The sequence below is a fragment of the Pogona vitticeps genome, chromosome 13 (assembly GCF_051106095.1).
Source record: "Pogona vitticeps strain Pit_001003342236 chromosome 13, PviZW2.1, whole genome shotgun sequence".
Classification (NCBI taxonomy): Eukaryota; Metazoa; Chordata; class Lepidosauria; order Squamata; family Agamidae; genus Pogona; species Pogona vitticeps.
Genome location: NC_135795.1, coordinates 75098 through 97454, shown reverse-complemented (window position 1 = coordinate 97454; position 22357 = coordinate 75098). Strand labels below are relative to the sequence as shown.

The window sequence follows — 22357 nt, the reverse complement described above, 5'->3', positions numbered from 1 at the left end:
GGCAGTTTCTCCCTCCCCACTGCAGCCTCAGTGTGAATTTGGGGGTTCTGCCCTCGAGAGGGGAGAGCTGAGCGCTGCACCCCATGATGGCCCACCGCCATCCCATGGCAGCTGCTCACCTGAGGAAGGACCTCTACAGCCAGTTGGAGGTTTTCCCCCCAAGATTCGTTGGGGTGGAGGATCTTGGAGTGGGGGGAGCTGGTAAAAATGTGGTGTGTGTGTGTGTGTGTGTGTGTGTGTGTGTGTGTGTGTGTGTGTGTGTGTGTGTGTGTGTGTGTGTGTGTGTGTGTGTGTGTGTGTGTGTGTGTGTGTGTGTGTGTAGGTATGAGTACTGTGAGGTGCCTCCTTCAAAGCCCCCCCCCCCGGTCCCCTGAAAGAGGCACCCTGATGTCAGGGCTCGGTTTTAAGGGATCATAACCTTCCCCCCCCACACACACAGACACACTCATTGGAGCCTGTGACAGGAAAGTCACAGGTCTGTAACGTCTCTCTGTCTTGGGGGGGGGGGATAGTGGGAGGGTTGTGGGTGTGAAAGGGCAGAAGGAACATCCAGAGCTCCGGGCGTCAGGCGGAGACGTTGGCGAGTGTGAGCGGGTAGGTGTCCCTTCAGCCCAAGTGAGAGCCGGTGGGGGGGGGGGGGAGAGAGAGTCTGCTTCCTTCCCCTGCCCCCTCCGCCTGAAGTCTCCTGCCTGGAAGCTCCCGGACCGGGGGATGTGACCGGGCCCAGAGGATGGAGAGTCCCTCCGCGAGGTGCGGGCAGCCCCGGCGGCGGCTTCCGAGCGGAGCGCTGACTCCGGCGGGGAGCGGCCCAGGTCGCGGTGGCGTGGCGGCGCGGGGCTCCGGAGGGCGGGCGGCTCCCAACCGGACCGGCAGCCAGTTCGCAAGGGGCGCAGAAAGTTTGGCTGGCTGCCTCGGCGCAACCGGCGTCCCCGCTGGCCTCTGCCGCCGTTGCTCCAGCTTGCTTGCCTCCCGCCTCGCCCGGAGCCGGGCAGTTGGCCGGGCCCTTCCCCCCTCCTCCTCCCCACATCCTTCTGCCTGTCCCGGAATCGGGGCCCGGGTGACGTCAGCCCAGCCCGCCTCCCCGCCCGGTTTGGTTATGAGTCACCCGGCCGGGGCGCAGTGCCTTCGGCAGGGGCGGCCGGCAAGAGCACAGGCAGCAGCAGCGCGGGAACCCGCCGGGGACGAAGTCCAGCCGGACCGGAGGACCAAGCAGAGGGTAGGACCGGAGGGCGAGGGCGGCCGGGCGGGAAACCGGGATGTCGTTTCCCCCACCCCGCGCGCGCGCGCGGAGCGCTCCCGGAGTTGGACCGCGCGGGAGAACGGGAGCCTTCCTGGCCGGGGCTGCCGATCCCCGTTGCAGGAGCCGAAACCCTCTCCCTGCCAGGCGCGCGGCCAGGCCCCGGGAGAAGACCACCCAGGCTGCCCTTGAGCGGTTTCATCGTTGCCGTCACCCAGGTACCCAACGAGTGCCCGCGGCTCAGTCGGGATTTGAACTCCGGTCTCCCAGTCTCGGAGCCGCCTCGCTGTGCCTCTAGACCCCGCTGGTTGTCTACCTGCTGGTGAGGTACTTCTAGGGAGATGGTTAAAATTAGGAGGCTCTGCTCAGAGCGCACCAGCCGAAGACAGGTGGTCAAGGCTGTATGAATAGGGTCTCCCGATGTTAAAGAAGGGAGAGGCCCCTGCCAGAGATTCAGAGGAGGACCACAGCACTGAGGAAGCAGGATCAAACCTTCAGTCAGATTTCCTGACAGCCCCAGGACTGCAATGTATTCTCGAAGGCCGAGGATGGCAACGCCACGAATTTTTAAATGGTTTTTTTCCTTCTCTTTGCCTTTTTAAATTTCTGACACATTTTTGATCTTTGCAAGTGTTTAAATTTCCCCACTTTTAAAATAACTCAGCCTAGCCACGGCTACTGAAGCATGAACCCATTCTGCTTTTCTCAGAAATTCTGTGTGAGTCATTTCTGAATATCACAATCCCAACTCACAAGATTTTATAGCTGATTCCAGAGCACCACAGTTTTAAAGTCATAGGTTTAATGTTTTTCTGCAGCACTTCATTTTTAAATAGCAAAGTATTTAAATGTATGCAGTATTTATCCATAATATCCACATGGTTTTGATCTAAATCTTCAAAGAATTCAATCCTGCTTGTGTACTGCTAGAGAAATTCAGTTTCCTCGGACATATTTTTGTATTGTGGGGTTGTAAGTTATTTCCTGGCATCAAATTCCGATCATAGTTTGCTCTTTAGATATACGTATGTACATTTAGAAATCTTGTTCTGAGTAGCCTTCTGAAGCAAACATTGGCAGATTTTAAGGACCAAATTTGAACACACTCCAGAGCCCCTCTCCTTGGGGATGATAACCGAAGAGATTGTAAAAATGCTGTACTACGTCCACCCACTCCAACAAGCAAGTTACTGTTTCGCTGTTACGTAGCGCACACACACAAGACTCAACTCTGATGAGGACGTGGAGGAAATTTTGCAGGGAGATTCTCTTGAAGAAAAAGTACCTGTGCAGGCTTGCATGTCCTCTCCACTCCCTTGCCACCCTGCTTTTGAGCTGAAATTCAGTCCTCGTGTTCTCAAAATCCTTCATGGAAGTGAACACTTTAAGAACCAGGAAAGAAAAATATTTTATGTGGGTTTTTCTCTAACTAATTTTACTGCGCAGAGGCCACAACTTTACAAAACGAAAGAAGTATATTGAATATTCCCCTCCCCACCCTTCATCCCCCCAAAATAGAAACCATCAGGCTGCTTTCATGCACACTCACCTGGGAGTGATCCAAACCCCACTTTATTCTACATCTTAAAAGGCTGGGGTGGTACAGCCCTCCGGCTGGGAAGAGCCTTCTATTGTGTTGCTCTGGCCTTATTCTTAATTGCTCCTGGCCGCCCCCATCCCCACCCAGAACGACTCACCTACTGATAAGAAAGGAGACCCTAAGAATCAGCATCATAAAGGAATAATCATAGCCATCAATAACACTGTCTAGTCCATAATGGCAAATTTACATGCACCTGAGGCAACGAGAAATCTTCCTTAAGACTGTAACAGTACTAGAAATGGAAAAACAAGCATCTGCAAATATGAAACTCTCTTTGGAATAATTTATGTATGTAAACAGACTAACTAAAGAATATGGGAATCATTTTAAAAAACATGCACAGGTAGAAGTTCCATTTCTAAAGAAACAATTATTTTTACCTCTGATTTTTTTTGGTGGGGGGGTACACAGGATCCAGCAATCCCATCCTTCTTAAAGATACCATCAAAGGGGGAGAGACACTCCCCCAGTAAGATGCACCAGAAATGTTTTGCAGCTGTTGGTCTATTAACTGGTCTTTTCAAAACAGCTGCTTTCTTTGATTCCCTCTCAACAACTCAACCAAAAAGTTCACAGTTTTACTGCAAAGTGTATTCACAAGGGTTGCATTTGTGGAGAACAAGGTGGGGTGCCGGGGCGCCCTCATGGTCCTCAAGAAATGCCAAGAGCAGACGGCCAACTACATCGCCAGCTTCTGTCATTTTCTCATCTGCACATTACTTGGATGCTAGAGACATATCACTGAGATAAGCCCTTTTGACAAAAAAATTTAATCCATCACTCCTCATTTTTCTTGCTGGAAAATTTAAAAAGGGAAAGGCAGGGAGGGAAAGAAAGGGAAAGAAAAGGGTCCTTTAAAGACCAACGTATTTATTTACTTCAGTGTTTCATGGAACACACCTGTTTATTCTAGGGGGAAATGCTGGGGGAAAGTCTTCAAAGTGGGATCCTGTTTCCCCTTCTTCTACCCCTTTAGTTTGGCTGAGACAAACACAGCTACTTTTTTGAAAACCATTTTTCTTCCATTCTCCATTGTCTGTTCCCAAACTGCCCCCCCCCCCGTGCATCCGCTCATTTCTGCCACCCACCCGTCTGGCCTTCCTGGGCAAAGGATCTTCATGACCTCTCCCCATTAGGCCATCCTGCCAAATTCATCACCTAGCCAACTGCCTCAATGTACTTTTTACCCGTTTGTTCATCTCTAGTAAATGTTGGCACTCCCAGACTTATGGCCAAAAGTTCAGCACAGAAAACAAAAAGTAAGAGCAGGACAGGAAAACTGTTTCTTCTCCCCGGACAGGTCGAGAGGGTGGCCCGAGGCCCTTCGCAGCTCTCTGGAAGCCCCTCGGTGTTTTTCCCCTCCGGGCACAGGACCCTCCCACAGGACCGGACAGCCCCAGTCGGTGCCACACCACAGGCGAGCGACTCGGCTGGGCTCGGCTCGCCCGCCCTGCTGGGAGCCCTCCTTTCTTGGTCTTGCCCGTGGAGGAGGATGCCCTGCCCGGATCTTCTCTTGCTGCTGCTGCTCCTGCTTCATCAGGGTAAGTCCCAGCCGGCAGGATTTCTCTGCCAGGGGTGTGTTCTCACCTCCTGTTTTGAACCCTTCCCAGCTTTCCCGCTGCTTTTTCCATCTCTTTCCTTTTTTAACCACAAGCATCTATCAAAGCAGCCTCTGGAGTGCGACCTCCGTGGGGGAGCCACCCACCCACCTCCGGGCACCCCAGGGTTTCTCCCACGACCACCCCCGCTGCCCTTGGGCTCTCACGCTGCGCTGGCTGCCCGCCCGCCAGGCAGGTTCTCCTTTAATCCCGCGCAGCGCCCAAGGAGAAACCTGCAGGAGAGAAGGCGCCTGGCCTGGCCGGTGGGGCGGTGGGGCGCTGCTGGGCTCGATGTCCGAGATGGGCCGCCTGGGGTCCATCAGCCCGGCTGGCAACAGCAGCCAGCCAGGGGGTGCTGAGACAAAAAACGGGGCCGCAGGAGGAAAAAGGGCCTTTTGCCCCCACCGGTCAAAGATTGCCTTTTTAAAGCTAAAAGGCGCCACCACTCACCCAGTTTTTTCCCCCAACTACGAATCCTAGATATTGTGGACTCCCCCTTAGCGATCTCACTCCCCCTTGGCGCAGCCCCTTCCCCATCCACTCCCAGGGCTGGAAGTGCCCCCCCCCCGGGCCTGCACTTCGGGTCCGGCCCCGGCAGCTGGTTGGAACCCGCCCTTCCCATCGCGCGTCTCCTGCCCTCGGGTGGGGGGGAGGGGGGCGTAGCCGCGCTTGGGGCGCCTCGGACCCCCTGCTCCGACCTCTCCGGGAGGGGAAGGAGGGGGCCCCGGCGGCGCGCTGCTCCTCTGTGCGGGCGCCCTAGCCCCGCGCCTGACGCTGGCCGGGCGGCTTTGCTCTCTCCTCCCCGGACGGCCTTTAGCAGCCTCGGCCTGCGAGGACCTTGCCTGCTTCGCCGACTACCTCGAGACGCTGACCTGCACGTGGGGAAGCCGCCCGGAGCCTGCCAGCCTCACCGGCTCCTGGTACGTGGGGGGCGGCCAGGACACCGCTTTCCGGGCGGGCGGGCGGGCGGGGGTGGGAGGTGGGGGGCCGGGTCATCCTTCCTCCCACCCCGCTCTCGCCGCCGCCGGCAGGTCCGGTCCGGTCCTGAGAGTCGCCTTTGGCTGCCGCAGGGACTGCGGGGAGGGCGGCACCTGCCCCTTCGGCCCCGCCGCCGCCGCCGCCGCCGCCGCCGCGGACGGGAACACCACCACCGCCGCCCCGCACTGGACCTGCCGCGCCGACCAGAGGGCCTGCTTCGGCAACGCGCGCTTCCAGGTCGAGGCCGCCGTCCCCGGGCCCGGGCCGGGCGAGGCTCCCCTCCGCCGCTGCCGGAAGGCCTTCGTCTTCCAGGACCACAGTGAGTAGAACGAACCGGCGGCGGGCGGACGGGCGGGCGGGCAGGCATCCGTGGGGAGCCGCCTGGGGTCCCGGATGGGAAGCGCGGCGGCGGCTTACAAGCAAGCTAGCAAGCCGCCCAGGGCGAGCGGTCCACCTTCTCCCCCCCCCCCGCCGCCCAGGGGTGCCAGCGGCCGGCCTGGCTCGCTCGCTCGCTCGACGGGCCCTGCCGGCCTTCGGGTCCTCCTGGCGGGGCCGGGCGGGGGGGGCGGAGGACGGTCCGGGGCTTGGGCCCTCCTTTGCCCTGACCGGTGCCTCCTTCTCTCCCTCCCCAGTTCAGCCCTCCCCCCCTTTCAACCTGACGGCCGTCGCCTCCCCCGCCGGCTACACCGTCTCCTGGGGGACCCGCTACCGGCGCGGCGATTACCTGCGGGGCGAGCTGCAGTACGAGCTGAGCTACCGGCGGAGGAGCCAGCCCTGGCCGGTAAGTGGGGAGGGGTCTCCCGGGGGTGCCGCCGCTCGCCCGGCCAAGGAGGGCCCCGGCGGGCTTCGCTCTCCCAAGGGGGCTGCGGGCGCGCCTGCCGGCTTCTCCGCCGAAGAGCCGCAGCCTCGAAGGACGGAGCCGGCCTCCCCGCGGCCCTTGGGCGGAGAGGGGCTCCGGCCAGGGCCGGCTGCCTCTCCCCCCGGAACCTTCCCGTCCCCCGGCGCCCCGCGGGCTTTGGGTGACCCGAGCCTTCCTGCAGGAGCCCGGCCAGAAGCGCCTGTCGCGGGACACGCAGACCTTGCAGTTGCTGCCGCACGAGTTGGAGGCGGGCGCCGAGTACGAGCTCCGGGTGCGCGCCAGGCCAGGGGAGGCGTCTTCTTACCGGGGCACCTGGAGTGACTGGAGCCGCGGGGCCACCCTGGTGACTCTGCCCAGGCGTAAGTCGTGCCCCCCCCCCCCCGTTTTCGCTTGGCCGCCCTCGGGTCGGGCCTTGTTTGCTCGGGGCACCCCCTGCCGGGCGTACCTTCCGAGATGAGCCGCAAGTCCCCGGGGTTGGCTGCGGACCAGGCGGGGTGCAGGGGGCTCGCTCTTAGCCCGGGCCTCCCGCCGCACTCGGAGCAGAGGAGAAGGGCCCCCTGTGTGGGGACAGCAGGTGGGGCAGGAGGGTGGGTTGCCGCCTCTGATTCCCAGGGCAGGAACTGGGGCAGCTGGGACGATGGGGGGGGGGGCGGTAGAGGTTCGCTGGAGGCCCTGGAGGAAGCAGAGGCGGCTCCCCGTGCCCACCTCGTCGCTGGCCCCAGCAGTGTTTTTTTGTTTTTATGATGATGATGATGATGATGATGATGATGATGATGATGATTATGATTATGATTATTATTATTATTATTATTATTATTATTATTATTATTATTATTACAAAATAAGCCTACTACTACACACACACAAAAACAACCCTATATATGGTCGCTGGCCTGGGCGGTGGTGCCCTCCTTCTGGGCTTCTGCTTTGGACGCTCAGGGATAGCCCGGCTCAGGCCAGGCCACCTCTTGCTGTCTGTCTCCCCCCCTCAGCCTCCGATGACGCTGGGGGAGCCCTCTGGCTGCTGCTGCTGCTGCTGAGCCTCGTCCCTGCTCTCCTGGCCTTCCTGGGCTGGCATCGGGGGTGAGTGCTGGGGGGCTGGCGGGCGAGGGGGGAGGGGAGGGGACACACATACACAGGGAAACCGTTGATGTGGGCAGGAGGACCACAGCCAGTCCCATGGATGATGGGCTAGTTCCTTTTTTCTTGTTGTCACTTGTTTTGGTGCTCTTTTCATTGCTGGATGGCTTGGCAGTGTGGTCAGCAGACAAGGAGGAGAGCCTTTTAATAGTTAATAGGTTTAATTATTTTTAAGAATGCCTTTTTACTATCCTAGTTGTTTTAGTATTTGTACTGTTAAACCATATGTAAGCTGCATTGAGTGGAGGCAGGGATGGTAGGAATGAATGGATGGATGAATGAATGGATGAATGAATGAATGAATGAATGGATGGATGGATGAATGAAAAAGGAGTGTGAAACATCCCAGGACTCTTTCCCAGAAAAGCACAAAGGGGGAGCGGGCTCCCACCCACCCCCCCTTGCAGGACTAGGTGAGGCACCGCCTTTGCTGTTCCTCGCTACACCCCACAGACCAGACCCACAGACCGAGCTGGGCTGCTGGGGCTCCTGTTCAGGGCGCCCAATGTCACACATGGGACATCAGGCGCCAACTCCCCTGACTGTACAGGGTGGGGGTGGGACCGCTTATGGGAAGGGCAGAGAGGGGGGATAGGGACCCTTCGTGGCAAAGGGAGCATGGTTGGCCCACCAGAGGGGCCAGGGAAGCAGCCCCAGCGGGGAGTCATGGTGACCTTGGCCTCAGCTTCAGTAGCCAGACAGCCCACCCGCAAGATCCCTGGGAAGGTCTCTGACTCAGCAGTTGTCTTGGCCTGGATTTCCAGAATGGGGGGGGGGGGGGTTAAGGGCTACCACATGCCCTTGTGCAGCCCCGATGGGGATGTGATTGCGGGGGCCCTGCCCTAACTCCCCCATTCACATTCCCCATTCTTGTGGGTCCTCATCCCGTAGAAGTTGCCCCCCTTCTTGGGCTAAGGGGCGGGGGGGGGAGTTGGCAGGCGACCCAGAATTCTCATCCCCCCCCCTTTCATTGCAGGTTGTGGAAGAAGCTGAACCCACTTGTCCCCAGCCCTGCCCCTTTCTTCCAGCCCCTCTTCCTGGTCCACAAGGGAGACTTCAAGGTACAGGCTGGGTGACATGAGCCCAAAGTGGGGGAGGATCCAGGTTGTCGTGTGGGGGGAAAGAAGGCCCATCCCACCTTGTCCAGCTGCTCTTCACCCCCACCCCACCCCACCCCACCCCACCCCATGCCAGGAGGCTTCCAGGAAGTATCTGTTCTCAAGCAGCACACAAAGTTTCTGTGAAATGCTGGGATGCTCCCTGTGTGTGGAAGGGGGGCTGTGAGGAGGGAGGCAGTGAAGGTTCAGCAGGCTGCCCTGACACCCCTCATGAATACAGGCCCGGCTGGGCCCTTTGGAGCTATAGCGGGGGGGGGCTGCCCCTCCTCCAAGCCACAACACCGCCCTCCCCCATTTCTTCTGCTTCCTTTCCTCCCTCCTCTAAGACGCCTGCACAGGGTCCGATTCCTTCCTGCTGTAGAACCGGCAGAGAGTGGGACACACCTCTGAGGAGGAGGAGGAAGAGGAGGAGGAGGAGGACCCGCTGCAAGGGGGCAGGGTGTTGTGGGTCTGTCTCTCTCGAGAGAGATGGTGTGCCTGTGACAGCAGAAGGAGGGAAGGCTAGAGATCTCCCCAACACAAGGGAAGGTTGCTGTGGGGAAGAAGGGAAGTGGGTGGTTGCTGTGGTGGGGGGGGGTGTGAGGGGGCAGGGGAGGCAGGTCAAAAAGCTTCCTCCCTCCCATCTCAGCTGGACCCCTGAGGCTTCCTGTCCGGATGATACAGGATCATTGGAAAGAGAAAAGGAGGAACAATCCCGGAGGATGCGCTTTGACCTCCAAGAATTTTTTTTCCAAAAGAGCAGCAAGAGGCATGCGGGTAGTTGCAAAAGCTTTTGAGGAAGGCGTTCCTGGTGGGATTGGGGGGGGCAGCTTCTGTCCCTCTTGACCCGTGGCGTTTGGCATTGGAGCTGATAGGATTGGTGCTGGAGCCCCCTCCTCTCCCCGCCAATCCCCTGCCTCCATACGTGCGTTTCAGATGCCTTTAGGGGCTACACTGGACCTGCAGGCCTTCCCTTCCAAAAGCTGTCCTCCTCCTCCCCAATCCCTCACACTCTAGATGGCAACCTCCCCCTCCACCCCCCCCCCCCAATCTCCCTCTCTGTTTCCCATGGAGTCTCCCCTTTGGTTTCCTTGGCATTGCAGGTGCTTTGCTGATCTCTCTCTCCTTCTCTGTACAGAAGTGGGTGGGCGCCTACTCTGCCAGAGGAGTGCTGGATATCTCCGAATGGGGGCCAGTCGTGCCTGAGATCTGCCAGAAGATCGGCGTCAAGTACCTGCCGCCGCCAAGCCCTGCCAAGGGAGGGTGGAGGGGTGACCGGGAAGCATTGCAGGCCGGTGCCCTGCCAAGTAGCCTGCTGATCTCTGCCGACAACCGCCGTGAGGGCAAGCAGGAGGAGGCCACCATGTCTGAGCCACCCTATGGCCACCTCTCCATCGACACGGTGACGGTGGCTGGAGAACTGCCCCACTGCTGCCCTCCATGTGGCCGCGCCGGCCTCTGCTGTGTCACTGAGCGGTGGCAGGAGAAGGAAAACCCAGAGACAACTGCGGAGGGAGATGCCTACTGCGGCTTCTGCCCAGAAGGTGCCAGCAATGGCCAGGTCTCGGGGCCCTTCTTGCCATGGACCAGAGGGTCCCCCTCGCCTTGCTGCTCAGAGTCCCGGATGGAGAGCCCTCTCTGGGAGGAGGCCGCCCCCGCCTTGGTGCAAACGGGAGGCTTTCTGGGCAGAAGGGCTGCGGACAAGAGGGAGCCCCCTGGCCTGTGCCCGGTGCCCTTTGAAACCCTATGGATGGCCACCCCGCTCAGCCTCTCCTCCCCACAAGCTGAGGAGGCCCCTTTCTACAGGGAGCTGCTTTCTCCTGAGCTGGATACGGAGGGCAATGCCAGGAACGGCCTGGATCTCGACACCATCGACAGTGGCTTTGCCGATTGTGAGTGTGGGAGCCCCCTAGACGCCGAGTGCCAAGAAGGCCAAGCAGGCTGTGGCTCTGTGGGAGCAGAAGAAGAGAAGGAGGCCTTCCTGGCCAGCTATGTCAAGCAGTGGGTCTCCTGCCACAAGGGAAAGGCTTGAGTGGCCGGCTGTGGGAGGCCAGGGAGCTGTGGGAGGAGGAGGAGGAGGAGGAGGACTTGGGAGGAGATGTGCGCTGGAAGGACATGCAAGAAGGCTCTCCTAAAAACACCCTGCGCAAGACAGGGTGAGAAGATTTCAGGCATTGGTGGGCGTTGTAGCAACTGCTGATAAGGGCTGGCAGAGGGCTGGCTTCAGCTGTCTCTGGGGCTGGGCCAAAAGGGACCTGCAGAGTTGGACAAATGTATGTAAAAACGAAGTTGCAATAAAAGGATGAAAAAGAGGCCACTCTTACTGGTCATGGGCATGATTTTTTTTTTGTCCTAAGAACTTCCCTCCTCTTTGTTCCGACGAGGATGAGAAGAATAGCATGCGCCTCCGTGAGCAAGGGCAATTTTTCCATCGCCTCCCTAAGCGTCCCAGGCGGATTGGTGGATCTTCCCAGCCTGTTTCGGTCTCAGTCCCATAGCAGTCGGGAGTTCTTCTTTTTGTTGGGTGTGGGTTCACTGCCTCTGCTGGCCTGGGCTTCAGCCCCTCCTGCGCATGTCCTCCCGCGGGGGGGGGGGGGGTTCGTCATCCTCTGCGCGCTGTCCTCTTCAGGACTCTGAACGTGCTCTTGCCATTCCATTTGGGGGAAGCGCGTCTCCTCCTCCTTTTGCTCTTATGATAACTGTGACTCTTTTCCCCGGTGCCTCCTCCGTTACATTTGTTCTCTCCTCAACGCTGCTGGGCTGTTCTTGAGAGCTCTGTCTAAAGACAGTCTTCACGTTCTCTTCCAGCCTTAAACATGGCCACTGGCGGCTCCAGTCTTCTCCCTTTTTGTCTTTCAGCAGGGCTGCCCCTCTGCCCTTGTTGCTTGTGTACACTGCGCTGTTCTCAGGCACGAAGGCAGTTCTTGCGCACCTTGCAGATCACCTTGCAGTGAAGTGTCTCTTCCTTACACAATCCCTTTTGCTTTTTCTAACTTTCTTCTGTTTGTCTATGAATGCCCTTTCCTTTGTCTTGTCTGCTTTGAAGGATGAGGGGAAGGTCTGTAACTTTACCCAAAAGCTAAACATTTCATTGGGGGGCCTCCCCAGTAGCCTCCCATGTCAAATTCTTGCTAGCTCTCCCTGGTTGTTCATCCCCTGGGGTCTGCCTCCGTTCTGTTCCTCTGCTGTGCTGTGTTACGAGGCATCACGCATGGAGGTTCCCCTACAGCCCCAGTCTCAGCACAGCAAAAGGCGAACCAGCTTCCCCTGCTCATAACCTCAAGGGGACACTCCCCACCCACACAGCCCCTGCTGGCGCCTGCCTCGCCATCTGCTCCACCTCTGGATTCAGCCCTCGAAGGGAGCCGTGCTCTCCCTGCCCTGTTAAGAGGGAGGCCTCACACTTGGAGGAACAGCAGGAGGAGGCTCTGCACGGCCTTTTTACAGAAGAGGGCAAACCCTCGCCAAGGCAGAGAGCAGACCCACAAGCCCCAGTGAGCTTCAGTCTCACCAGATGAGGCTAGTCCATCCAATCAGCTGAGCCTTTCTCCTCCTCCTCCTCCTCCTCTGGCTCTTAGTATCCTCAAAGACTAGGGCTGGAATGACCCACAAGGGCCTTCTAACAGAAGGAGCCTTCTGTTGCCCCGCAGGGTGAGGGAACAGCAGCTGGAAATGATGGGACATGTTTAAAGGCAGCTGCTGCGCTCAGGATCCTTCAAAGCAGCTTCCTGTGAAACCAGACTGGGGAAGGAAGCCCATGTTTATCTTCTGAGAATCAGCTACAAAACAAAAGCAAGCTAATTGGTAAACAGCAAATTGAAACAACGGTATGCTAGAATAAGCACTTGTCTTTTCCCCCTTACAGTAAGGGACCTCTGTCTCTAATGATGTTAACTGCACACAGTGTAGCTGCTTTTTTTTTCCTCCTGCGTTTTTCCTACAGTACAGAAAAGAACAGAGCAGAGAGGGCGCCCAGGCTGTCCTTTACCCCAGCCAGGCCTGCCTGCCTGCCTGCCTCCTAGCAGAGGCATAGGGGGACAGACCCCAGCTGTGTTGCCTTCAGGTTGGGCTCCCACCCTGTGTCCACAGGTTGCTTTGCTTGCCTCTCTCTCTCTCTCTCTCTCTCTCTCTCTCTCTCTCTCTCTCTCTCTCTGTATTATGTGTATAGGAATATGCCACTGGCAGCTTCTACTGGAGCTAGATTTTGGAGGGCAGGGTGGTGGTCTCTGTTCTAGAAGAGAGCTGCCAAAGGGGAGGAACCTGGTGTTCTGATTGAACACAAAGGCTGTGAGGAAGCGTCCAGCCTTTGGCTCTTGCTTGCATCCCCAAAGGGTTATCGGGTGAACTCATCTTCTGCATGCCCCCTCCGGCCTCCCTATCGGCCTGACGATCTGAGGTACTTTCCATAGCATACCAAACTATCATTAAAATCTGTCAGAACAGTTCCTAGATAGGAGCCCAGCAGAGACCGCCTTCTCTCTGAGCGGTGAAAAGGTGGCCCTTTTTGAGCCACACGGAGACCAAGCGGGTGCAGCTGCAGGAACCAACGCCGCCCGTCTCCTCCTCGGCCTCACAAGGACTGTGCTGAACAGCTGCTGAAGGAGAATACGGAGCTCAGCCCAACTCAGCAGATCTGGCAAGCAAAGGATGATCAAGCCAGGTCAGTGCTCAGGGACGGGACCCTCCAAGGATTTCCTGGTAAGAAGCACTAGGGAGGAATCTCACCTGGACCGCAGGAGGGTGGTCAGTACCCCGGAAGAGCTGAAAGGCCAAAGGTCGGGCCAGGGGGGGAGGAGGCAGTTTCCCTCCCAAAAACGGCTGCCTTGCATTCCACAAAACCCTGCAAAAGACAGGAGGTGGCTTGACGTTGGGTCCCAGGTCGAAGTCCGAGGCGGAAAGGGCAAAGGACTGACCAAAAGAAGGGGTGCTGCGGGGGTGGTGTGATTGGGGTGGGGGTGGGGGTGGGGTGGGGGGTCATGATGGACCTCTGAGGGAGCTTCTTTGTTCCAGGTCTGCTGGCCCTGAGAAGGAGCCGTGGAACGGCCTGCCTGGTGCAGCTGCTTTTCCTCCCTCTTTTTGTGGCTGAGGAGGAAGGACAGCAAACAGGTGAAAGGGGACCCCGAGCGAGAGGGCGGAGCGCCCGGGGAGAGGTCTGGTGGGGCTTGGGAGACTCACCGGGGTGGGCTCAGTGTCCAGAGGGCAGGTATCTCCCCCATGCCCACAGCCACCCTTTTTATTTTTTCTGAGGATGGTGTGGCAAATCTGCATTTAATGCAGATTGACACAATCCTCTGGGAATTGCATCCCTTCTTCTAGAATAACACACAGGGCTTTCCTCCATGTTGGCTTTTTGGGGCATTTTAGAGGCATTGATAGTGGAATTTTTCAAGTTTTAAAAATTTGGCTCCCAAGTGCTAGCAAAGGCTTAACCTATTGCCACAGTAACGAATAAGAGATACAAATTATTTTTCTGAAACACCACAACAAAAAGAGCAGAAATGAGTTACTTTCAAAGTAATTCCCACGCCCTAATTTGAATTCAAAGCAAGGGCAGCCTCTTGGAAGTTCCGGCTCTGCCCTGCCCAGGAGCCTTCCAGGACTGGGGGGGGGTCTCCCCTCCTGCACCCCCACCCACCGCACCCACAAAGTGGCCTCAGGACAGGGCCAGGCTTCTCCCCCCCACACACACACACACATTTAAGGCCTCCCGAGGCCCTGAGGAGGATGAAGTCAAGTCTTGGGGGGGGGGGGAGGCACATGGAAAACCTCCTACAGATGGGCTCTCATCCTGAATGCGCTGGCACTCTCGCTTTCTCTCTTCCTTCCTCCCCCACCTCCCATTCTCCCTGCAGGGATCTCAGACAACGTAAAATGCCTGAACAATTATGGACTGGGGGGCTGCAGGGTGGACTGCATTTGGCACCGTCGTGGCACCCCAGGAGAGGCACAGTTCTCCCTCAGTTTCTCTCGGTAAGGCCAGTGACCCCCAAATCCCTGCCCGGGGTGTGGAACATGCCGCGGGCCTGTCGGGTGGAGGGGGAAAGGGCCGAGGCACACATCTCCCTGGGCCAGAACACAGGCCGCAAGGGCTGGTTCCCCCCTTCGCCTGCAGCCCAAAGGGAGGGCAGTGTGGCCGGCAAGGATCATGGGGTCCCAGTGTCTAAAGAGGCTACACAGGCGGACCACGAAACAGGCCACGGGCTTAGCTGAAAACTCCTGTGCTGGTGGGAGACTTCTGCACCAGGTGCTGCTTCTGGGCCAGCGCCAAGGGCAGTCCCAGGCAGCAAGCCTTACAGCAGCCCACTCCAGAGCTTTCCAGGGTTTGGCCTCTGTGTACGATCCCTCACTGACCGACGGTGCCCGACGCTTGCCCACCCGCTAGAGCTGGTCCAAGGCCCACCTGGCCCCTGAGCAAGGAAGACTGGTCTGGGCCCGGGGATATGCACAGGCTGGCCGCCGGATCCTCCAGAGTGAGGGCAACCCCATCCAAAACAGTCCGGGCCCAAGGATGGAGCCTGACTTTCCTGCCCTCCTACTCAGTGGGTCAGTGAGTGGCTGGAGAGGAGGCTGTCCTGCAAGCTTCGTTTCCGCCTTTGAGGAATACGTCATTTTCTCAAGAAGCCAAAGCCCTTCACATTCCCTGGGACTCACACGCACACCACACCATGTCTGTTTCTGCCTGTGTGCATGTGTACTCTTTCTTCATGTCAAGGAAGTGTTCTCTTCCTCATCCAGCCTTGTCCTTAGGCAGCCGGGAGCCCCAGCGCAAGAAAAGGCCGGGTCGCCTAATGCTTGGAGCATCCACAGTGATGCCGGCCACTTCCGCTGCAACTTGTCTGCCTTCCCCAAAGCCCAGGAGACGTACAGATGCTCCACAGAGTGTGAAGACGAGTTCACAGAGAACGATCAGTACCGCGTGTCTCTGCAGGCCGCCTTCCCAGGAAAGACCCTTGTCTACCCAGTGTTTGCTCTGTATGAGCCCAGGATGAACAGTAAGTCTTGCCTCATCTCTCAGGGGATCCTTAGGGCCGGTTCCTTTTGAGGCAGGGGAGGGAGAAGCAGGACCCCAGAGGAAATGGCAGGCAAAAATGTCCCATCTGAATGCTGGAGATGCAAAAAAAAGGAAGTTATTTACATACTACGTATGTGGTGGACATGTGAAATAAGAGAGAAAGAATGGGCACTGGTTTTTAAAGAAATTAGAGAACTTATAAGAAATAATATTCAAATATCCCCAACTATTGAGCTTTTAAATATAATCAAGGATGACCATCTTAAAAAAGAACAGAAAGAGTTAATCGTAATAATGGTCACAGCAGCAAGATTAATATTTGCAAAAAAATATGGAAAAATGACAAGTCAACCTTGAAGACTGATATAAAGAAATGTCAAATTTAGTAATAAATGATAAGCTAACATGTTAAATAAAAGTAAGAAGGGGCATGACAAAATAGAATGATTTTAAAGAGATATGGAATCTATATTTGAATTATATTCTTGTAAAAGGGAAAGATCAAAAGCCAGCAGAGGGAATCAGTGTATTTTTGGAGTGGAATGGTGTGAAAAGAGATTAAAAGGAAATAGTTCTTTATTTGGTCCCAAGGGTGATGGTGGGACAGGGGGGAAAATGTTTGCATTGTTCTTATTGTTTTTCTTTAATTAATAAAAAATAAAAGGAAAGGGCAGGTCGGGTCAAGGGCTCTCAGGGGATGGAGGTGCCTGGGGCATGCTCAGCTCCAAAGCCCAAGTTTGGAGGATGCGTGTCTGTCTGAGTGCGGAACAGCACAAAGCCCTCCCTCGGAGGCGGTGACTGCTTTGCCCCGCCGGCCACTGTACTCCCCTTGAGCAGGAGCTGCTGCTGCTGCTGCCTCTTCGGCAGGGCAAGCGTGGGAGAAACCAGCCGGGCTCCTGGAGGGCTCAGTGCCTGCTGGGCGGGTGTCTCTGGAATCACACAGCAGCCGCTCTTCTCAGCACTCCCTGTCTTCTCCCCAGTTTTATGTGACCCGCCTGTTGACCTGAAGAGCAACATGAGCAGCAACAAGTGCCGAATCCAGTGGAAAAAGCCTCCTGCCTACGAGTACATTTTCCTTGGGGACTGGCAGTGGGAGCTGGCCTTCAAGACCACACAAGCTCCCTGGGAGGTGAGTGGCAGCCAGAAGAGGGGAAGAAGAAGAAGAAGAAGAAAGCCGGGATCCCTTTCCTTTGCGACCCAGCTCGAGAGGGAGGAGTTTTGTCCACAGCCTCCCCACATATACAGCCCCCTTGCATTTTGAGTTCTCTCCCCCCCCCCTTCTCTCTGGTGTCATGGTGCCCTGAAGGGCATGGGATTCAGATGACACTGAGGCTGAACTTCCAAATGTTCTGTGGCTGCCGAGTCCCGAGTGCTAGCAAGAAATGGAGTGGAGGCCCTTCTCCCTGCTGGCAGAGTGGCCTTGGCCTGGCCTGAGGCACTGCTGCCCCTCTGGCTATACGGGAGGGGGGGCACTGCTGGCCCTCTTCCCCCTTGCTCTTGACTCCACAGAGTTCTTCTCTCCAGCTACAAAGAGACTAATAATTGAGGTGGAGCCCCTGCTTACCCCTGCTCTGGCCCTCCTGGTGCCTCTCCATGTTGTGTTTGCTCATTATAGCGTCTGGGCTTAATTGTGATTGCCTGCACAGCTCATCTTGAACCCCTGGCAGGCAGGGGGTGTTTGTTTTTCCTGGTTGCTGCTGCTGCTGCTGTCACCCAAGGGATCTGGCTCAGAGATGGTGACTCTTTGTGCTCCAACCCTCACAGCAGGCACAGACAAAGACCTTGGTCAACAAAGATGCATTTGTGGAAATAGATGGCTCACAGCTCCTGCCTGGCACAAATTATACCGCAAGACTTCGCTGCAAAACCCCAGACACGGAGGAGAGGTATAGGAGTTACTGGAGCCCCTGGAGTCCTGCCACCACATGGAAGACCCCACCAGGTTGGTAGCTGGGCTGCAGGAGGCCCAGGGGATCTGTCTAGAGCACGCCTGCTGGTGCCTGCTGTGGCTCCTTCTGTCCTGGGAGAGAGGCACATGCAGCCTGCCAGCCTGTGTATCAGAGGAGAGCTCCAGTGACAAGCAAAATCTCCCACTCCCTGCAAGGTCAGCTCAGGCTTTGAATAGCTCCTTATCTCCGTCACTAGCAGAAGGAGCAGAAGGAGCCCAGCCTTTGCCAGTAGGAAGCCATTTGCAAGACAAACAACCCCCCCCCCCGATCTTCCCACCACCCAAGACCCTCAGCTTGTCTGTGTCTTTATTTAAAACTTTGAGATGCACCCAAAGGTGTGTGGAAGAGCCCCCATGCCACGGTGGGAACACAGGGTGCTAGGAGGGAACTCTCCCTCGGGGCTCTGTTTCAGCCCCAACTTGCCTGCTTCATCAGCTCTAATGACTCCAAACGAAGCGGGGTGGAGGAAGGGGAAGAGGAGGCCCTCTCCTGGAGCTGGGTGTCACCTGGCTTCCCTAGAACTGCCTTTCCAAGGGGGTCCTTCTGCTGGACATTTTGGTGGCCAGCTGCTTGGGAAGCCCACGTCTGAAGGGCTGGTGATGATTCCGCCCCTTGCAGAAGCCGACGGGCCAAAGCTGCTGGACCCCAGCCACCTCAGGAGCCTGCTCTTCTTGGCCCTGCCCTTCTGCCTCGGGGCCCTGCTCCTCGCCCTCAAGGTCTTCTCGAGGTAGGTCCACGGCTTCTCTCCCATCTCTGCCAGCCACAGGGCTCTTCTCCGTTGTACTGCCGGCCATTTTTCCTGCTGGTTGCTGCCACAGGGGCCAGAGCGGCAGGCCGGGCTTCGCTCCCCTCCCTCGGGTGGTCACAGGCCCAGGTGCACTGTAGCCCCAGGTGGGTCCCACCCACAGGGGGAGCACCAGGCTACACACCCAGCCATGACGCTCCCACAGCCAATAGACTGGGGACAGAGGCAGAAGCTCCTTCAGGGCAGGGAAGAGAGCTCGTGCCAGCTGAGAGGCAGGCAGACACATCGGCAAGAGGGGAAGCAACCTCCTCTGTGTCCCACAGTGACCAGGGGGCAGTCTGACCAAAGGCCCAGAGACCTACTCTGAGGGAGGACACAGGGAATGCTCAGCCTTCATCCGGCCGAGGCGCTCTGTGCACTCTCCCAGACGCAGGCATCCCCTCCAGAGGGCTTCTCAGCATCACCAAGCTGTCGTCCACACTCCAAAAACCCAGTAGGGCTGTCCCCTTCCTGCTGCCCCTTGGTGGGCACCCAGCCTCCTATGCCTCTGGGCCCCAGGCTTGGGTCTGTTTTCAGCCCCGAGGTCGGCAGGGGTCAAGGAAGGAGGAATGCGAGTCTGCCGCTTGCCAGGGCTGCAGTGGATTCAGGCATCATTCTGTGTCTCCTGTTTATTCTCTACATTTCTATCCCTCCTTTCCTCCACATGGCATTTCTCCATTCTGCTCTGAGCTACTGAGGGCAGGCCGAGACACGGGCTGGCCCAAGGAGGGGGAGCCTCATGGCTGCCGAGGGATAGGGATTTGAACACACAATGCAGCCAGCAGCCCAACATGCTCCCCAGCCAGACGCTAGGAGGGCCTGTCTGCCAGTTGCTGTGCTGTTTGGAGGTCCCCCAGGCTGACCAGTGAAAGCTGTGCCATTTCCTCCATTTATAGGGCCAAGGCCAGCTGGGGGGCCAAGATCCCCACCCCGGCAGCATTCTTCCAGCCACTTTATATCGCTCACAATGGGGATTTCAAGGTAAGGATCACTGTTGGCAGCTGTTGGGCAGCAAGCGGGAGGCTGGAGAGAACCCACAATGGCAGGACATGGGGACTTCTGTCCTTCCAGACATTGCTCAGAGAAAACGGTTTTAGCAGCTGCCACTGGCTAAGCAGCCCTATTCCATGTACATGGCGCCGCCTCACCTTGTCCTTCTTCATGGTCTGCAACTTTGCAGGATTGGGCCGGACTCACAGAGAAGGGGCCTTGGCTGGCCAGTGGCATCGGGAACCACAGCCCCACCAAAGGAAGCAGCAAAGGGGATAAGGGGAATGGAGCCCTGACCACTTCTCCAATAAAGGCTGTGACCCACAAGGGACCCCAGCTTCTGCCTGAAGAATCTCCTGCCTGCCTGTACATCATGGTCGAAGAGGTGGCTCCTGAGCAGGTGCAGAAGGGGCTCCAGCCTAACTGTAGGCATGGCGCTGAGCCCCCACTGCCTCTCCCCTGGGGAAGTTCTCTCTGGGTGAAAGGCCATGGGGAGGCAGGGCAGGAGGGGGCCCCTCCTCTGAAAGGCAGGGAGGGTCCCCACCATCCAGAGTGGGGGCCCCAGACCCTCCCCTCCAGCAGCAGCAGCAGCAGTAGTGACTACTGCATGTGGGGCAGTGACAGCAGCAGCAGGCCAGGCTCCATCGCCAAGACCAAGACACTGCAGGGCATCTGGCTGGGGAGGCTCAGCAGCACCAGCGAGAACCCATGCCAGGCTACTCCAGGCAGCCCCAGCCTCACAGACGCAAGCTGCAGCCCCCAGCTCTGAGACAGGGGCTTAGGGGTTCCTCCCTAGGCAGAAGGGGCAGGAAAGCGGTTTGCAGCTGGGGTCGCATCTTGCTTGCCATGGGGAGGGCAAAGGTAGCGGGAGGGGAGGGAGGCAACAAAGAGTCTTGTTAAAGACTAACCAGGCTGGTATGAAAACAGGCCGGCCTCAAAGAGCTGCTAGACACCTCAGTGTTTTTGCTGGACAAGCCTAAAGGGGGGGGTGGTACTCCCTGGGCTCGTGGAGCTGCTTGGGAACTGGGATGGGTTTGAAGCCAATGTGAGGAGGCCTTCTCTGGGTCTCCGATGCCAGGGCAGCTGCACTGCTGGAGGACCTGCTGGTTTCCAACAGGTTCTGCTTGAGCAGCTGTAGCAGTATATCCCTGCACCTTCCTTTGTGTCTCGTGCTCTTTCCAGAACCAAGACTGCTTAAAGCTGCTGTTGTGCTCCTGTTTCCCCCACCGCACCCCACTCAGTGCTCACAGCATGGGAGGGGGAGGAGGGCCCTTGTGTCACCTCCTTGCCCGCCCGCCCGCCCACCCCTTTGGTTTCCTACAACAGGAGACCATTACTATGAAAGGCAGAGGGTGAGCCTCTGCACACATTCCAGCCAGATTTGCCTTGATCCTTGGAAAGATTTCAAGGAAAGCTTCCCTTTTTGTGGGATTTAACCTGTCGGAGGGGCTTGTAGTGCTGCAGATCCCTGCTCTAGGTTCTGTGGCAGGAGGTGCCCCTCTTCCCTCCGTTGCCAGCTCTCCCTGCCTTCCCTTTTTCTTTCTGTGCGCCCCAGGCATCCCTAGCTGTCAGTTCACCCTTAATTTTATTAACATAAGCAACATCTTCATTCTGTTTCAAGCATTTTGTGATAAAACTTGCATTCTTTGATTCAGACCCTGTTCTGTGTTTTTTATTTCACATTCCCTTAGTTTATGGGTGCTCCCCAGCCACCGCCCCCCAAAGGGCACCTTCTCTCCAAGACGTGCACATAAAAGGAAACCTTTTCTCTTAAAACTCGGTTTTTCAGTTACCAGGAATGATGTCTTATCTGTGCTTCTTGGCCAGCCTCTGCAACCTCCCTGCAGCAATCAAGAAAGGGCCACAATTAGTAGGCCACCCTTTGTGCTGAGAGCAGGAAGGCACGCTGGGCTGGGCAAGTGCCCCCCCCTTTGCTTGCCCTGCATGTGTCAGTGGTCTCCAGCGGGCAGTGGAAGCCGTCTTCCGGCGGCAAGGGCAGGCAGCGTCTCCTTGAGGCTTCTTTCCTGTGAGGAAGATGACCTGAGGCAGCTCAGTGGTCCCCCCGGCCCACATTCCCATAACACCTGGCAGTTGTGGTTACTTAGAGTGACTATGTGGCACTTTCCCAGGCCAACAAGGAGACGCTGCAGAGGATCACGCTAGAGCCTTCTGCATGCCCATCTGCTGCTCGGTAGACTCCTTTCCCAAACTAGCTCGGAGAACAGGAGGAGAAGCAGCGGCAGGCGCACAAGCATTCCTGGGCCAAGGGATGCCTCTCCTGCCAGCTGCCCAGGCTCCCCTGACTTGGGCCAGCTTCTGGCCACGGCTCATAGGGCGGCTTTGACACGCTCATGTTCAGATCTTGCCTCCACCATCGCCTCACTTCCTTCCTCACATGAGGCAGCCACAAAGTCTAATCGCTTTCAGCCATCACTCCGCTACTGTAGTCTCAAACCCTGATCTGCTTCTCTCAGCCTTTCTCCTGGAGATATGTTCAAACTGAACTGACAACCACCAAGAGGGTTATCTTCATCACACACAGGGTATCTGACTAGCGAAATGCCCTGTCCTCAGTGTTGCTCAACCAATACCACAGGGTGTTCATGTGCTCTTTGCAGCTATATTGCGCAGTGCTCCACTTTCCTGTATCTTCACCTCCTGCTCCACAAAGCCAGCATACTTGCCACTTCAAGTCTGCAATAGTGAGCACATTTAGATCATTGATCTGAGAAGCACCTCATTGTTGCTGTTGGTTTGCCTGCCTGCCTGCCTGCCTGCCTCCCTCCCAAAGCATGGCTACCACAGGGCAAACGGGGAGATAGATGTATATGCCACCCGCTCTGTTTCCCAAGGGAGCCAGCTACTTCTGTGTGGACATAAATCCAAGGGGGACAAGAGAGCTCGGAGCAGAGACACTGAAATTATTGATCAAATAACTTTCATTTTATAAATTTCTTTTCAAAGCTTCAAGTCAGGGGCAAAAAAAAAAACCAACCCCAAGGGAGACAGAGAGAGAAAGAGAGACACCCTTCTCACATAATATGACTTTGCAACAGGCTGCGCGCCCGTTCGCTGTTCGCTGACTTCAGCACATAAAAACCCGGACCGGG

The 22357-nt window shown here is 57.1% G+C and overlaps 2 protein-coding genes and 1 long non-coding RNA gene across 4 annotated transcripts; 2 read left to right on the top strand and 1 right to left on the bottom strand.

Annotated features, from left to right (window-relative positions):
• The first annotated feature begins 624 nt into the window (after positions 1–624).
• Positions 625–10829, top strand: IL21R (interleukin 21 receptor). Of its 2 annotated transcripts, none has more exons than XM_078381369.1 (9): positions 625–1216; positions 4141–4381; positions 5256–5358; positions 5509–5735; positions 6049–6197; positions 6457–6634; positions 7268–7358; positions 8392–8476; positions 9651–10829. In XM_078381369.1, exons 1-9 carry the CDS (start codon positions 731–733, stop codon positions 10542–10544), a joined length of 2454 nt encoding a protein of 817 aa, XP_078237495.1. In that variant the 5' UTR covers positions 625–730; the 3' UTR covers positions 10545–10829. The 2 variants fall into 2 exon arrangements, with proteins under 2 accessions (XP_078237495.1, XP_078237496.1); XM_078381370.1 differs by having other exon boundaries at positions 626–1216; positions 5259–5358.
• LOC140702584 (uncharacterized) lies at positions 2023–4273 on the bottom strand. Its single transcript, XR_012081786.2, has 2 exons — positions 3221–4273; positions 2023–2619 (listed from the first exon to the last, which is right to left on the bottom strand). It is a non-coding gene; the product is annotated as an uncharacterized LOC140702584 (long non-coding RNA).
• A 1243-nt stretch (positions 10830–12072) lies between the features above and the next one.
• Positions 12073–20903, top strand: LOC110085001 (uncharacterized). Its single transcript, XM_072982820.2, has 9 exons — positions 12073–13172; positions 13523–13618; positions 14365–14482; positions 15248–15504; positions 16505–16653; positions 17289–17466; positions 18092–18200; positions 19154–19238; positions 19438–20903. Exons 1-9 carry the CDS (start codon positions 13160–13162, stop codon positions 20014–20016), a joined length of 1584 nt encoding a protein of 527 aa, XP_072838921.2. The 5' UTR covers positions 12073–13159; the 3' UTR covers positions 20017–20903.
• The last annotated feature ends 1454 nt before the right edge of the window (positions 20904–22357 follow it).